This window comes from Manis javanica, chromosome 15, assembly GCF_040802235.1.
Source record: "Manis javanica isolate MJ-LG chromosome 15, MJ_LKY, whole genome shotgun sequence".
NCBI lineage: Eukaryota > Metazoa > Chordata > Mammalia > Pholidota > Manidae > Manis > Manis javanica.
Genome location: NC_133170.1, coordinates 31,419,931 through 31,436,815, shown reverse-complemented (window position 1 = coordinate 31,436,815; position 16,885 = coordinate 31,419,931). Strand labels below are relative to the sequence as shown.

Sequence of the window (16,885 nt, the reverse complement as noted above, 5' to 3'; positions counted from 1 at the left end):
TTTTGCTTTTGCTTCCCTTACCCAGGGAGATATGTTAATGAAGAAGTTGCTCTGTTTATGTCCATGAGATTTTTGCCCATGTTTTTTTCTAAGAGTTTTATAGTTTTATGACTTACATTCAGGTCTTTGCTCCATTTCGAATTTACTTTGTGTATGGGATTAGACAATGGTCCAGTTTTATTCTCTTACATGTAGCTGTCCAGTTTTGCCAGCACCAACTGTTGAAGAGATTGTCATTTCCCCATTGTATGTTCATGGCTCCTTTATCATATGTTAATTGACCATACATGTTTGGGTTAATGTCTGGAGTCTCTATTCTGTTCCACTGGTCTGTGGGTTTGTTCTTGTGCCAGTACCAAATCGTCTTGATTACTGTGGCTTTGTAGTAGAGCTTGAAGTTGGGGAGCGAGATCCCTCCCACTTTATTCTTCCTTCTCAGGATTGCTTTGGCTCTACGGGGTGTTTGGTGTTTTCATATGAATTTTTGAACTATTTGTTCCAGTTCATTGAAGAATTCTGTTGGTAGTTTGATAGGGATTGCATGAAATCTGTATATTGCTTTAGTCAGGATGGCCATTTTGATGATATTAATTCTTCCTAGCCAAGAGCATGGGATGAGTTTCCATTTGTTAGTGTCCACTTTAATTTCTCTTTAGAGTGTCTTATAGTTTTCAGGGTATAGGTCTTTCACTTCTTTGGTTAGGTTTATTCCTTGGTATTTTATTCTTTTTGATGCTATTGTGAATGGAATTGTTTTCCTGATTTCTCTTTCTATTAGTTCATTGTTAGTGTATATGAAAGCCACAGATTTCTGTGTCTTAATTTTGTAACCTGCAACTTTGCTGTATTCCGATATGAGTTCTAGTAGTTTTGGAGTGGAGTCTTTAGGGTTTTTTATGTACAATATCATGTCATCTGCAAATAGTGACAGTTTAAATTCTTCTTTACCAATCTGGATTCCTTGTATTTCTTTGTTTTGTCTGATTGCTGTGGCTGGGACCTCCAGTACTATGTTAAATAACAGTGGGGAGAGTGAGCATCCCTGTCTGGTTCCCGATCTCAAAGGAAAAGCTTTCAGCTTTTTGCTGTTCAGTATGATGTTGTCTGTGGGTTTATCATATATGGCCTTTATTATGTTGAAGTACTTGCCCTCTATACCCATTTTGTTGAGAGTTTTTATCATGAATGGATGTTGAATTTTGTTGAATTCTTTTTCAGCATCTATGGAGATGATCATGTGGTTTTTGTCCTTCTTTTTGTTGATGTGGTGGATGACGTTGATGGATTTTTGAATGTTGTACCATCCTTGCATCCCTGGGATGAATGCCACTTGGTCATTGTGTATGATCCTTTTGATGTATTTTTGAATTTGGTTTGCTAATATTTTGTTGAGTATTTTTGCATGTCTGTTCATCAGGGATATTGGTCTGTAGTTTTCTTTTTTGGTGGTGTCTTTGCTTGGTTTTGGTATTAAGGTGATATTGGCTTCATAGAATGAGTTTGGGGGTAGTCCCTCCTCTTCTATTTTTTGGAAAACTTTAAGGAGAATGGGTATTATGTCTTCTCTGTATGTCTGATAAAATTCCGAGGTAAATCCATTTGACCTGGGGGTTTTGTTCTTGGGTAGTTTTTCTTATTACCGCTTCAATTTAATTGCTGGTAACTGGTCTGTTTAGAGTTTGTGTTTCTTCCTTGGTCAGTCTTGGAAGGTTGTATTTTTCTAGGAAGTTGTCCATTTCTTCTAGGTTTTCCAGCTTGTTAGCATACAGGTTTCCATAGTATTCTCTAATAATTCTTTGTATTTCTGTGGGGTCCGTCATGATTTTTCCTTTCTTGTTTCTGATTCTGTTGATGTGTTGATTCTCTTCTCTTAATAAGTCTGGCTGGAGGCTCATCTATTTTGTTTATTTTCTTGAAGAGCCAGCTCTTGGTTACATTGATTTTTTCTATTCTTTTTTTCTTCTCAATTTTATTTATTTCTTCTCTGATCTTTATTATGTCCCTCCTTCTGCGGACTTTAGGCCGCATTTGTTCTTCTTTTTCCAATTTTGATAATTGTGATGTTAAACTATTCATTTGGGATTGTTCTTCCTTCTTTAAATATGCCTGGATTGCTATATACTTTCCTCTTAGGACTGCTTTCACTGCATCCCACAGAAGTTGGGGCTTTGTGTTGTTGTTGTCATTTGTTTCCATATATTCCTTGATCTCTATTTTAATTTGGTCATTGATCCATTGATTATTTAGGAGCATGTTGTTAAGCCTCCATGTGTTTGTGGGCCTTTTCGCTTTCTTTGTAGAATTTATTCCTAGTTTTATACCTTTGTGGTCTGAAAAGTTGGTTGGTAGAATTTCAATCTTTTTGAATTTACTGAGGCTCTTTTTGTGGCCTTGTATGTGGTCTATTCTGGAGAATGTTCCATGTGCACTTGAGTAGAATGTGTATCCTGTTGCTTTTGGATGTAGACTTCTATAGATGTCTGTTAGGTCCATCTGTTCTAGTGTGTTGTTCAGAGCCTCTGTGTCCTTACTTATTTTCTTTCTGGTGGATCTGTCCTTTGGAGTGAATGGTGTGTTGAAGTCTCCTAAACTGAATGCATTGCATTCTATTTCCTCCTTTAATTCTGTTAGTAGTTGTTTCACATATGCTGGTGCTCCTGTGTTGGGTGCATATATATTTATAATGGTTATATCCTCTTGTTGGACTGAGCACTTTATCATTATGTACTGTCCTTCTTTATCTTTTGTTACTTTCTTTGTTTGAAGTCTGTTTTGTCTGATACTAGTACTGCAACACGTGCTTTTTTGTCCTGTTGTTTGCATGAAATATCTTTTTCCATCCTTTGACTTTTAGTCTGTGCATATCTTTGGGTTTGAGGTGAGTCTCTTTTAAGCAGCGTATATATGGGTCTTGCTTTTTTATCCATTCTGTTACTCTGTGTCTTTTGTTTGGTGCATTCAGTCCATTTACATTTAGGGTTATTATTGAAAGATATGTACTTATTGCCATTGCATGCTTTAGATTCGTGGTTACCAAAGGTTCAAGGGTAGGTTCTTTATTATCTTACTGTCTTATTGAGCTATTATTAAGCTATTATAAACACAGTCTGATATTGTTTATTTCTCTCCCTTCTTATTCCTCCTCCTCAATTCTTTATATGTTAAATGTTTTATTCTGTACTCTTTTGTGTTTCATTTAAGTGCTTTTGTGAGTAGTTGATTGTAGTTTTTGCCTTTAGTTAGTATTTGGTTGGTCTGCTTTCTTTGCTGTGATTTTATTTTCTCTGTTGACATCTGTTTAGCCTTAGGCATGCTCCCATCTAGAGTAGTCCCTCTAAAATACCCTACAGAGGTGGTTTGTGGCAGGCAAATTCCCTCATCTTTTGCTTGTCTGGGAATTGTTTAATCCTCCTTCATATTTAAATGATAATCATGCTGTATACAGTATTCTTGGTTCAAGGCCCTTCTGTTTCATTGCATTAAATATATCATGCCATTCTCTTCTGGCCTGTAAGGTTTCTGTTGAGAAGTCTGATGATAGCCTAATGGGTTTTCCTTTGCAGGTGACCTTTTTCCTCTCTCTGGCTGCCTTAAAAACTCTGTCCTTGTCTTTGGTCTTTGCCAGTTTAATTATTATGTGTCTTGGTGTTGCCCTCCTTGGGTCCCTTCTGTTGAGAGTTCTTTGTGCTTCTGTGGTCTGAGTGACTATCTTCTCCCCCAGTTTGGGGATGTTTTCAGGAATTATTTCTTCAAATACACTTCCTGTCCCTTTTTCTCTCTTCTTCTTTTGGTAGCTCTATAATGGAGATATTGTTCCTTTTGGATTGGTCACACAGTTCTCTTAATATTGTTTCATTTCTGGAGATCCTTTTATCTCTCTCTGTGTCAGCTTCTATGTGTTCCTGTTCTCTGGTTTCTATTCCATTCATGGCCCATTGCATCTCATCCATTCTGCTTATAAATCCTTCCATAGATTGTTTTTATTTCTGTAGTCTCCCTCCCTACCTTGTTGGTTAGCTCTTTCATTTTTCTCTGCAGCTCCATCAGCTTGGTTATGACCTTTATTTTGAATTCTTTTTCAGGAAGATTAGTTAGGTCTATCTCCCCAGATGCCTTCTCAGGGGAGGATGTCTGTGTGATTCTGGTCTGGATCAAATTCTTCTGCCTGGTAATAGAGGTAGTTGTCGCGAGTTGGCAAGTGTATCAGCTCAGAGAACTTCCCTTCTTGCTAGTTTGGGGCCCTTCTCTCCTGTGAGCATGGCGACCCCTAGCAGCTTGTGCTGGGTAGCTGCACACAGATGGGTTCTTTGATTCTTGCCCAGGCCGCTGTGGAGTAAGCTCTGAGCAATTGCTGTGCATGTGGCCGCTCTCAGGCTGCTGCTCCAATATGGCAGAGTCATACCGGAGAGGGAATGGGCAGGAGAGTGTTTATCGCTGTCAGGGGCCTCTGAGCCGCGCTGCTGCTCAGGTGGTTAGGGTGCCCAGAGTTCCCCGGGATTCCCAGCTGCTAGGTGGAGTACGTCGGGATGCTTCCATCCTGCTGTGAGGCCCCTGTACCTTTAAGACTTTCAAAAATCACTCGCTTTTCTCTTGTCCCAGAAGTGCCAGCTGCGGGGACCCGCTCACAGGTTTTACTGTTCTGTTTCCCTAGTATTCAGTACACCACACACTGTGTGTCTGTGCTCCCTGTGCGGATGGCTAGGGCTGGGTGTTTAGCAGTCCTAGGTTCCCTCTCCCTCCCTGCTCTGACTCTTCTCCCGCTGGGGAGCTGGGGTGGGGGGTGCTCGGGTCCCGCCAGGCCACGGCTTGTATCTTACCCCCTTTATGTGGTGATGGGTTCTCGCAGATGTAGATGTAGTCTGGCTGTTGTCCTGTGTCTTTTGGTCTCTCTTTTAGGAATAGTTATATTGTATTTTCAAAAATATATATGGTTTTTGGAGGAGATTTCCACTGCTCTACTCACACCGCCATCTTGGCTTCTCTCTTGCTGTTTTTTAAATCAACTTGTATCTTTTACAGTAAACAAAAGAGTTTTCCTTAGTTCTATGTGCTGCTCTAGCAAATTAATCGAACCTACGGGGGAAGTTGTGGAAACCTCCAATCTGTAGGCAGTTGGCTGGATGCACAAGGTATCTGCCTGGGGCTTGTGACCAGTGTCTGGAGTGGGAGGTGGAGGGGGGTCTTGTAGAATGAAGCCCTTAACCTGGGGAATGTGGTGCTGTCTCTGGGCAGATAGCATCAGAATTCAGTTCTCGGATGCCCCACTGGTGTTAGAGAACAGCTTGGTGTTGTCTGTGGGAAGACACTCCCCCACCCCGCCTCCCCTCCTACCCCTATTGCTGTTTATACTACTACTGCTGTAGGAAAATAGCACAAAGGGAAAAGCCATTTGTCCAAAAAGTTTTAGCTAACAATTCCCCACAATTTTCATGTGGTTCTATAATATTAGACTCAGAAGTTATGGTAATATTTTTCTATTAACAACTTGAGAAGATGTTAGTTCTGTATTAGCTAATGCCAATGCCAGATTCATGGAGAAACTAACAGGGTATTCTGTCTAAGAGTTGGAAGAGGATTTGGTAAAGAAAAGAAGGCAAGTTACATAGGAGAAGGCAGAAATGTAGTATGGGAAACACACCTGTACTTTCAATTATGAGCTCTGTTTTGGAGGATAACAGACAATTAAGAAATGGGACTGTTCTACAATAAAGAGGGATGTTTAAATCTTAAGAAAAGAATGTAGAGACCAAAACTGGATTAAATTTGTATTACGTAAAGAATGGCAACTATAGGCTTTCACAGAGGAAACCTTCTTCTGGAATCCTGTGTAAAACTTTTTTAGTGATTCCTAAAATGTATACATATTTAAGAACGCTCTTCAGATATCACAACATGGATAAAGAATGACAGGAAAATTGAAATTAAGAAAGCCCAGAGATGACCAGAGATGTAACGTTAGAATTTTTCATGCTCAAGATTCTGGAATGAGGGAAAATTCCAAGGTGGATGTGAGGCTGTCAGTCTGCTTCTTAGTAAAATATTAACTGGAAATAATGATGGTTGTAACAACAACAGCAATTATCATCCACATGTATTATAATTCTCACAACAACATTATATCCATGCAAACATGAACGAACAGATATAGATGTTAAAACTAAGATCAAACAGGCAGTGGAGGTAAAATGGCACAAATTGAAATCTGTCCAACTCTGAAACATGTGCCCTTAACTCTCACACACCCCTGAGGCAACACCAGTGGCGTGAGACTGTAAGGTACACATCTGCCTTTTGCCTACGTACGCATTCATCCAATCTAGGCCAGTCAAAGAGAACAGATCACACAAGGAGAAAACTCCAAAGGGTATAACATCTGGGGACAAATTTACCAAATTCAAAAATTAGAAGTCACTGCTATGAACAGATTCAAGGCACAGCCTAGAAAGAATACATCACAATTTGCAGCAAGCTATTCTATAATTATTATTGAGCTACCACAGGAAGTTTGATAGGTTGAAAAAAACCCCGAAACCTTAATAGTTCTATTGGTCTAAATAATCTTCTAACTTTCAGAACTGGAAGGTTTTACTGGAGTAAATCAATGCCAGTCAATTTTATGGTACCAGGAATAGAAATGACTTTAATAATCATATTTCCTAAATGGACTTTTATGTAATTCTGACACAACGATAAGACTTTAATTCCTATTTCTAATAGCCTCCATTGTGTGTTTGTAGAGAAGATAAGGGGCAGAGCAGGAAACCCAAAACAGTCTATGGTATAGGAGTGTGGGGCCTGGCAAGGCTCAAGGGTAGGGCAGGAGTACTAGCAGAGCCTAGTCATGCTCTAGGCCCTGTCTGCACACAGATGGGATGACTGCCAGGACAGGACTGGCACACAAGACCCATTGGCACCTTGGACTCTTCTTTGATAGGAATCAAAACTCATGTACCAGGAGAGGCCATGAACCTTTCAATGCCTATAGCCTAACCCTGCGTGTTGCTGTGTGGCCCCAAGGATTAGCTTCCACTAGAGTAGGAGAAAATCTGCCCTACCTCTTGCTCTGACACTAGGCAGAAGCAATCTGTCCCCAGAGGCCCCCAATTTCTGAACTTATTCAAAGCATAAGTCTGTGGCTACTGCTGTAGTCTAGACCCTGAACCAAGGAGTAGGGAGCACATCTGTCACCAGGGTGGGGCAGGAGCACTGAGGATGAGGCACCTAAGACCGAGCCTGGACTAATATAGGAACCACCCTGTTGCCCATGAATCTTACACTGAATAACAAGTAAGAGCAGCCTGCCACGTGGAGAACAGCAAGAGCATGAAGAGAGAGGCCTCTGGTACAGGCATGAGGGACCTACTGAAAGCTGACAACAAAACAGGACAACTGAGAAAAACTGGCACTCTAAAATTTACATTAAATATATCGTAATGGCAATTCACTACTGGAAAATTGAAAGCCTATGGTGCAATAAAGGTAACTACAGCAAAAACAAAATTCAGATCCAGCTCAATTCCTGACTTATTTGACCCAGTCCCCAACGCTAATGGCCTGGAAAAGGAATGCCTATTTCCAGTAAATATAAATATTACTTACCTCGGTTCCTACTGTTCTTTTACATAAAATATTTACCATTTAATAAAAAATTATGAGACACACAGAAAAGCAAGTGAACTTGAAATCAACAGAAATCCAAACCAATAGTAGGAATATTAAAACATAATTACAAAAACAAAAAACAAAACAGTTATCCAAGCAACATGGGGCAACATCAAATGATCTAACAAATATACAATTGTAGTTACAGAAGGAGAGGTCAGAGAGGGGCAAAACACATGTTTGAAGAGATAATGGCCAAGAATTTCCAAAGTTAATGAAAGACAACAAAGCACAAATCTAAAGACTCAGAGATCCCAACAGGATTTTAGCCCAAATGAGAAATATAAGAAAAAAAAAAGTAGGCAAATTATTTTCAAATGGTTGAAAACACAAGATAAAAAGAAAATCTTGAAAACAGAGAAAAAAGAAACAACAGAGAAAAAATATAGTACTATAAATAAAACATGATATAGCAGACTTTTCAAAAGGAGCTACAGAAGCCAGAAAAAAAAAAAAGGAACAGCATCTTTAAAGTATTAAAAAAACAAAACAAAAACAAACTGCCAACCTAGGATTCTATACCCAGAGAAGAGTTTTTCTTAAAAAGAATATCTTATTAGTTTGCAAGACTGCCTTAACAAAATACCACAGACTAGGTGGCTTAACAAAGAAACTTATTGTCTCACAGTTCTGGAAGCTGCAAGTCCAAGATCATGTGTCAGCAGGCTGGTTTCTTCTGAGGCCTTCTTGCTGTGCCCTCGCATGGTTTTCTCCTCTGTGACCTGCTGTCTGTGTGTGTGTCCTAACCTCCTCTTCTTGTAAGTAAACCAGTCAGATTGGATTAGGGCCTACTCTATCAGCCTCATTTTAACTTAATTACCTCTCTGAAGGCCTCATTTCCAAATACAGTCACATACTGTATGTCAGGATTTTAATATATATTCATCCCATAATACCCTGTCCTCTGTACCCTTAAAATTCATGACTTTCTCACATGCTAAGCCCATAATACAGTGGACTAAAAAATCTTAACTCATTCCAGCATCAACTGTAAATCACAAACCTCATCTTTAATATCTCATTCAAGTGTGGGTGAGAGTCAAGGTATGATTCACTCTGAGGCCAAATTCCTCTCTAGATGTGAACCTGTTGAGACCAGTTATCTACTTCCAAAATACAGTGGTGGGACAGGAAAAGGCTTGACATTCCTATTCCAAAAGGGAGAAATTAGAAAGAAGTGAAAGGTATTATGGGCCCTAAGTCCAAAATCTAGCAGGGAAAATTCTATCAGATTTTAAGACTTGAGAATAATCCTCTTTGGGTGGATGTTCTGTCCTCCTGGCCCACTGGGGCGGCAGCTCCACCCCTCTGGCCCTGGATGGCAGCCTGGTCTACTGAAACCATGGAGTCAGCCCTGCCCTTCGGAACCAAGGAGGAAAAGTAGCCTTACTTCCCAGACCTGTGCCTTCTGGGCTGGTGTATTGGCTGTCTACAAGAAACTAACTTTAAAGACAAAGCTTAAATTAAAAAATGTATGGAGAAAGATTTACCATGCACTCACTAACCTAAAGAAAGCTAGAGTGGATAAGTTAATATCAGACAAAGCAGACTTCAGAGTATGGAATATTTCCAGCTGTGTAGAGAGACATTATATAATGAAAAAGAGTCAATTCATCAATAATACATAACAACCCTTAATGTGGATGCACTCAATAAGAGCATCAAGATACATATAGCAAAAACTGGTAAGGTAAGAAAAATAAATTAACCTATAAATTTAGCTGGTGTGGTAGCCAGCCTCTAAGAGGACAAAGGAAACAAAACAATTCTGGAAAATATTCAGATATAAGGTTTTATTTCTATGGGTCAGGCCATTGCAGTTTACAGGGTTATGACTCAGGATGGAGTCTAAATGGTTCCCGACATCAAAAGTCAGATTATCCAAAGCTACAGAATAGTACTAAGGAAACTGTCTTGGGTTGCCAAATAAACAATCAGCTAAGCATTTACTATACATTCTCTATATGTACACTACTATGCAAGGCACTTTAGAAATACAAGACATTATTCTGGCTGTGAAGAAACTTATTTAGTTGGAGAAGAATCACAAATATGAAATACAAAAAATAAATATGCAGAACTCACTAGAATTCACTCACTCATTAAATTACTAAGCAATTGGTACTTGTTGATGTGGTGCTAATTTTAGGCAAAATTATAATGAAATAATAATATGTTTGTGTCCTCAACAGATAGATGGCCTAGAATGAGAAGACATTCAGTGTTCTAGGTACCACAGAAGCCCTAAAGAGGGAGTGGCACACTCTGCCTGGGGTGTCAGGAAAGAATGCCAGAAGAGATGATGCCTGAGCTAGAGTTTAAAAATTCAGATTCCTATTGAGGCATTCCCCAAGGAGACAAGGAAGGGAAGGGCACACCACACAGAAGGGTCAGTATAAATAAAAGCACATTTGTATGAAAACTGAAAGTAGTTTAACAGTTTAAAAAACTGAGTGGTTGGATATGCTTCAAGGATAGAGTGAGGAGAGATGTGCATTTAATAATTAGGACAACTGAAAGGCCTTATATGATATAAGAGGTAAGGACTTTATTCTTACCTGTCTACCTTCCACTTCCCCTCTCATTCAACAAATATTTGAGTAGATACTTTGTGGGAGGCATTGTTCTTGGTACAGAGGGTACAGCCTTGATAAAGACAGACAAGGCCCCCATCCTGTCCCCATGGGGATGTGACTGGGGAGAGCGTTGGTGACAGTGAAAGGCACGCAGAGTGGAACAACACAAACATCAGTCACAGAAGGCTTTATATTCCCCCAAATACAAGCAAAACACACAGACATAAAATAAGCCAATATGCTTATTGGGCATTGATTCTTATGCTTCTTGGGGTTCAAAAACTCAAATCAAACCTTGGTTACTTTCATAGGCAAATCATTTTGTATTATTAGAGGCCAGCTTTCTCAAAGCCTGTATTATTCCCTGAAATTCTTCCTAAGGGTGAGATGGCAGAAAATTGGTTGGTTTCTCCACCAATCAGCAGCTATGGAAAAGCTTATAGAAGGTGGTGTTAGTTACTGTAATCCTTTACTGATGACGTAAATCACGTGTTTCCCAGGGAATAGTGCTAATGATACAATTTCACACACCCCAAGCAGTAACTTCAGTAACTGAAACACAGTCTTAATCAAGGGGAAATGTGGCAATATTAACACAATTCATGTATGTGAGCAAAACTGTTTTGAGGCTTACAGTAGCTTAACTGTAACATAATATGAAATGGCAAGACAAAATTTTCTGAAAAATTCTTATTTTGAAATTTTCTATTTTGGTTTTACCCTGAAGATATTTTTTTCCCTTGGAAAGACTGTCTTAAGTCCATGGAGGCATATTTGAAAAACAGGTCAGAGCAAAAATACTTCCTCCATTTCAAAGATAAGCTGTTTTACAAAGAAATTATTTAAGCTTGTTAAACTTTAATACATCAGTATATTAGTGCTTTAAGAAGCACTGTTTTTCTGCAAAATCTTGAAGTAAAAGTTTCAAAAATTCACTAGGCACATGTGCACTGCTTCCAGGGAGCTTTCAGCTGTAATTTCACTACATGGTTACTAACATCCAAAGGTGTCATTATGAATTCAGCTTCATTCTGTCCTTTACATTTTTCTCTCTTTCAGAAAGAAACATGCCATATTTGAGAGGCAGGCTTTTTCTCATCAAGTAAGTAAGGTGCGTAACTAATTAGGCTGCTGATTATGTTGTCAGGCAGTAAGTAAGACTGCAGTTTGCATCTCTCCAAACCGTGGGCTGCTATCACTATCTTAAATGTCACACCCTGGGAAGTTTTGCAATTTAACACAATTTCCTTCATACATTATGAGGACACAAATAATGTGTAGTAAATAGAAAAATATTTAGCTGGAAAACACCGTACAGCTCAAACTTCTGAAGAAGAGTTTTAGTAAGTTTACAACACCAGTGCATTTAAGTCTTTTGGTTGGTGTGATCATAGTCTACGAGGAGCAACATATGTCATCAACCCATCTGCAGACTAGGAACAAAGGAGCTGAGAATTTGTGTTTTAAAATTCTTCTATTTCTCTTTCTGTTCATTCAGTTTTTCTTCTCTTTCCTTTCCATGTCTGCTCTCTATTGCTATCCTCATCCTCTTTTCTTTTGTTTCTTTTATTCATGGTTTTAGCTTTTTCATTTCTTTACTGAACCAAAAAACAAAAATCACTGGAGTTTAACAGGCAACAGTAAACAGGAAAATTAGCATCAGGGGTAACCTCAGCTCACTCATCTAATGGTTTTTTTATTTATAAACTTAGTTGTAATCCACACTTGCCTAGAAACACAAAAAGGTACATGCCACTGACTTGTCAAGAACCCCACATCCAAATACTCCTACCTCAGGCTTTCTTTCCCTCAGGGGCCATGATTATTAGTGGCCTTGCATCTATGAACCCATGGGCGGCATGTTAACAGACTGTCCTTGACCTCTCCCTTCCAAGCTAGACCTTTTTGATATTTGAGCAAGTTACACCAATGAATAAAATGGCACTTCCTTCAAACGGTAATGCCTAGTATCTGCTCAAGAACTGACCACTGCTGAGCATCTTGAAACCGAACACTGAATTCCCCAAGGTAGCTGCTACTGCATCAACCTAAATAGCAGCTGGATTTAATAAGGTCTTGTTCAAGTTCAAGTAAGGGCCTTACCTGTTCCTGGGTCATCTTCTGCAGCTCACTCTCCCAAGCTGCCTGGTCATCGTCCAAGTTATAGGAAGCCGGTGCAGGGAGTCCACGAAGGATCAGGGGGTCGCGGTCATGGCAGAGGGCTGTCAGGTGTCCAATATACAACTTTAATTTGCTTCTATTTTGGTCGAGTTCTAAGAGGGGCTGGATGATCTGAGGTGAAAGAAATGAGGAAAGTCAAGGTCAATCTGGAATGAGAAGTTCAAATACCTTTATGCCTTCCAAGGCAAAAAAAAAAATGACCGAAGACTAAAGCTCTTCTATTCACTGTTGAAATCTTCAGGATCACAAAGAGAAACAGCTCTACACACTTGCACAACTGCACTGTCATACCCAACCACCGCCCGGGAGACAGGTGGGGAGTGCTGGCTTGGCATGTCAGCATGAGCCTCAGAGTGCTGTGTTTAGCCAGGGGATTAAGCACGGGACTAACTTGTTTTCACAGTGATGACAGTCCTGATACAGAAAGACTCCAGTTACCTCACAGTTTCTCTTCCCATTTATTTATGAGGAGGTTACAAAAAACTGCTAGTGCAATTTGCTCATCTGAAAGCCTGGACAATATATACTTCATGTGCTCCTCCAGCTCCTGGAACGGAAGAAAAGTCCTGTCCCTGGAGAAGGTGCATGTTTTCCTTGGCAAAGAGCTGTGGTGAGCGAGCTCATTCCTAAATCGGCCTGATCCTGGCTTAGGCCCCCCTCCCGCACTTCACACAGGCTATCCCGTATTCCTTCCAGACAATGATTGATAAGCCCTTATGTAACAGCAAACACCTGACTCACAGCCAGGAACTCTCTGAAATTCCCGCACTTAAAGCATTGGTTCTGTTTTTCTTGAGTAACAGTCCTACTCTAAATATTTTTCTTGGGGGGGTGGGGTACTCCCTTCACCATGGATGGATGACTGTCCCCGACTTCCTCTGGAAGCACCGTTAAGTGGCAATGACTGCTGCCTCAGATGTCCCTTTGACAGCTCCCCTGACACTCCTCTGGTCAGGTACTGCAGCTGGTCAGAGCCTGGGGTGCTCAGGAAGAGCTGGGCCAGACCTCACATCTCAGAAGAGTGAGATGTTAGTGCAGCATTTGCTTGATACACAGCAGCTGTGAGGGCTGCAAAACCCTGCCAGAATGCTGGTGATGCTCAAACGGATGCCAGGGCTTCCAGGGCAGAGGTCTGCACCTGCTGCGTGTCACTCGGCGGGCATCTTTCATCCACAGGACACCTCCAACCCCCCTGATGGATAAGGAGCTCAATCATCTTGAGTCGCCAGAAGCCAGGCCCCATCTTACTTTCAACAGTGACACTGATTCTCGCTGGCCTCCTCAGAGGGCTGGTCCTGCTACTTCCCATTATTTCTTTTAAAGAGTTTCTACATGAATAAAGTTTTGTTTTTTATTATGAAATCAGTACATATTATACTCTGAAAAATAGGGGGGGTAAAAGTATAAAAGAAACAATCAAATAGTTGATAGGTTTCATCAACAATACCATCTCCCAACTCTTTTTATAAACTTATATAAATCAATTTTTAACAGTATTATATTTTACATTTTGCTCGATACACTGTTTATTTAAATGCATTTCATGCTGAAGTGCTGATTAAAAGACATGATAGTGTTTTGCACTCTGCATTTTTTCAAAGTTCAATTTTCAAAAAGTTAAAAAGTGATGGAATTGGAAATTTTTTTTCAGGATAAGAATTCATTCTGTGCAATGGCTAAGCTGTCTGTCCTTTCTTCCCATGTCAAAGGAAATTGCTTTAAAACAAAGCAAAACAAAAAATTATAGAGTTTATTATGTGAAAGTGTATGTAACTGCCCAACTAGCATAGTTCCTAAACATATCCACACAAACAACAACAACAACAAAAACACTCTGGCCTCTCCGGGATGCATTTAACCATGTCCATCATGTCAGAAATGCCCTTATCTCTTTCCTTTCCTCCACCTAACTTGGGCTACTTAAAAGAGAAACTGCATTTCCCACAGGTAGAACTGCCGCTGCCTAGTCTCCACAGGGAAGAGTCTCCACACTTGCCAAGTAGAAGGACAACTTACAAGGAGCTGTAAGTTACGTCTCTTGTCTACATACAACCTTGGTACATTCGCAAGGGGTCCTACCAAAAACCATCAGAAATGTGGTCAGACCACATCAGTCTACAGCTGTGCAGAACAATGTCTTTCTTGGCAAAAAGAAGTTAAAAATGAACTTGTCAAGATAACCTCTGCTTGTATCAAATATGCCAAAATGGCATATTCCCCTAATCCCACATTTACCAAGTTGTTAAGGAAAATAATTTAAATTATAAAAAAGGATGAGAGATTTTTAGTTGACATACTGAGAATTTTGCTGCTTCTTGCAAAGATTTATTTGCTTATGTATTAGATTTAAAGCCTTGATTTGACTTGAGAGGCCAGCATTTGATGACATATGGTGACAGAGGACAGTGATCTGAAGGTGTTCATTTTAACCTTCTTTCTACTTAAATAAGGCTAGATGGCTGAAGATCCTTGGGAAGACAGATGAGTTGCTCCTGAACTGTTCAGTAGAGGCTATAACTGAAAATTCGATAGTATTACACTTCTGCAACTATCTATGATATGAACACACTTTCTCAGACCATTTGACTTCTCAATTTCAATATGGAATGTGCACAGTGAAAGGCTCCCTCCCACCCAATTGCTTTCTTCTTCCCACTCGACTGTCCCTGTGCCAGACGTTTACACTATGCAATGTTAGTTGGTTGTAACATATCCTAGGAACTCATTTTGAGAGAAATGGTCTATCTTCCCTATAAAGACTGGATGAATTAGGTACTGAGTATTATTTGGAACTTAAGGTACTTACACTTGGGTACTAATGTTTTGTTGTTAGGAAGCTGACACTTTTTCAAAGCTAACATTAATTGGTCATTTACTGTGTTCCTGGCAAATTATTTTTAAATTTACTGTGATTCTTCTGTGGATAGCTCTCACTGCCTGTAACTGGCTACAAAATCTTTTTATTCTTCCCATTTGCTGAAGTCTTCAGAGAAGGGTTCACCTGCCCAGGTAGGAACTGCACAGATGTAGTTCTGACCTCTCACTGGGTCACCATGACAGTGGCCCTCAGCACAGGCACCTCAAGGAAGGTCCCCAGCAACTGACACAGTAACCTTCCTTCCAGAGACATGCTTCTCTTAAAGGGCATTCTTGGCCAGAGGTTCCAGCAAGAAGCTAAACTCTGAAAAGTAAAAAAGGCAGTGAGGAAATAAAATACATCAATCCAGCCTCAGCCTTTTTTCCCTTAATAACTAAGTTTATCTTCTTGGTCAATAATGCACTTCAGGATCAGAAAGATGAAAGACAGTGTAAAGCCTCTTTACAAAGGTCTGGAGCTTTCTGTTCTCACTTAAATACAGCTACTTTGTGACAGGATAGAGTTCTTTGAAAAAAATGTAGTAAATGTTTGTAATATTTTTGCTACACTGATCAGGTATACTGCATATCAAATTACATAGATTGAAACAAAAAAATTACATAACTCACTTAACAAACATTTAGTGAATGCCTGTGTATGCCATACTCAGTTTTATGTGATGGAAATATTAAGGTACGGTCCTACTCTACATTTAAAAAAAAATCTTAAAGTGATGTAACTAATGTGTTTGGTATGTAAGAGAATTAAAATGTTTAATTCATGATTTATTTTTAACTTTAATTTTGAAGTTTACTTCAGGCAAACCCTTAAACTGCTAAAGTAAACCCTTTGCCTTGATCTGATTCTTAGTCTTCATATAGAAGGTTATGAAATTAAATAAGTTTTTTATTCCTATTGGTCTCTGATATCCAACCTTTTAACTAGCCTTCTCTTGTGAAACACTAACAGAAGGATAATTAAGGAGTCTGTAAATGTTTTTGGTGTTATGGTCCTTATTCATTTTTAATCCCAACAAATAGAAAACATATATATTTGAGAATAGTCTTCATTTTATATTCCTTCTATAAGAGACACACTGGTCAAAAAAGATGCCTAGCAGGTTTGTAACATCATAATAACCTATAAAGACCTGAAAACTTCAGAAGAGCTTAAAAGACACACCTATATAATCTCCATCAAAATACAAACCTCATTGTTAACATTGAGAATCTGGAAAATTTCAGTAGCATTAGACTGAGTCTGTGCTTAGCTAGAAGGCTATAGTCATTGAAAAAAAAATTCTATTACAACATAGCTGTCTTTCCTTTAGGGGTAAGTCAATAAACATAAAATTTTAGGAAAAATTAAAGATTATCTGAAGTTAAAGGCAAGAAACTTCAGAGTTCTAAAGCATAACCCCTACTTCACAATTACTTTTCATGTATATCTACTTGACTACTCAAATTTTATAGAATGTGACTATCTTACATTTATCTTCCAAAACAAAAATTAAAAATTGTGACATGACAGAAGCAAAAAAAATACAGAATATTACTTATATTATAAATATTTACTAAGTACTTAGAATATTAGTTCTATACTAAACAGA

General features: G+C 39.2%; 1 protein-coding gene across 12 annotated transcripts in view; it reads right to left on the bottom strand.

The window, feature by feature from the left end:
• ERC1 (ELKS/RAB6-interacting/CAST family member 1) overlaps positions 1-16,885 on the bottom strand; it is a 724,558-nt gene that overhangs the window by 38,594 nt on the left and 669,079 nt on the right. For 11 of the 12 annotated variants that reach the window (XM_073222497.1, XM_073222500.1, XM_073222503.1 and 8 more), the window contains one exon: positions 12,342-12,530. In XM_073222497.1, coding sequence (XP_073078598.1) covers positions 12,342-12,530 — 189 coding nt within the window. Of the gene's footprint in view, positions 1-12,341; positions 12,531-16,885 lie in introns of those variants that run through there. The other variant, XM_073222506.1, reaches the window with a different exon arrangement.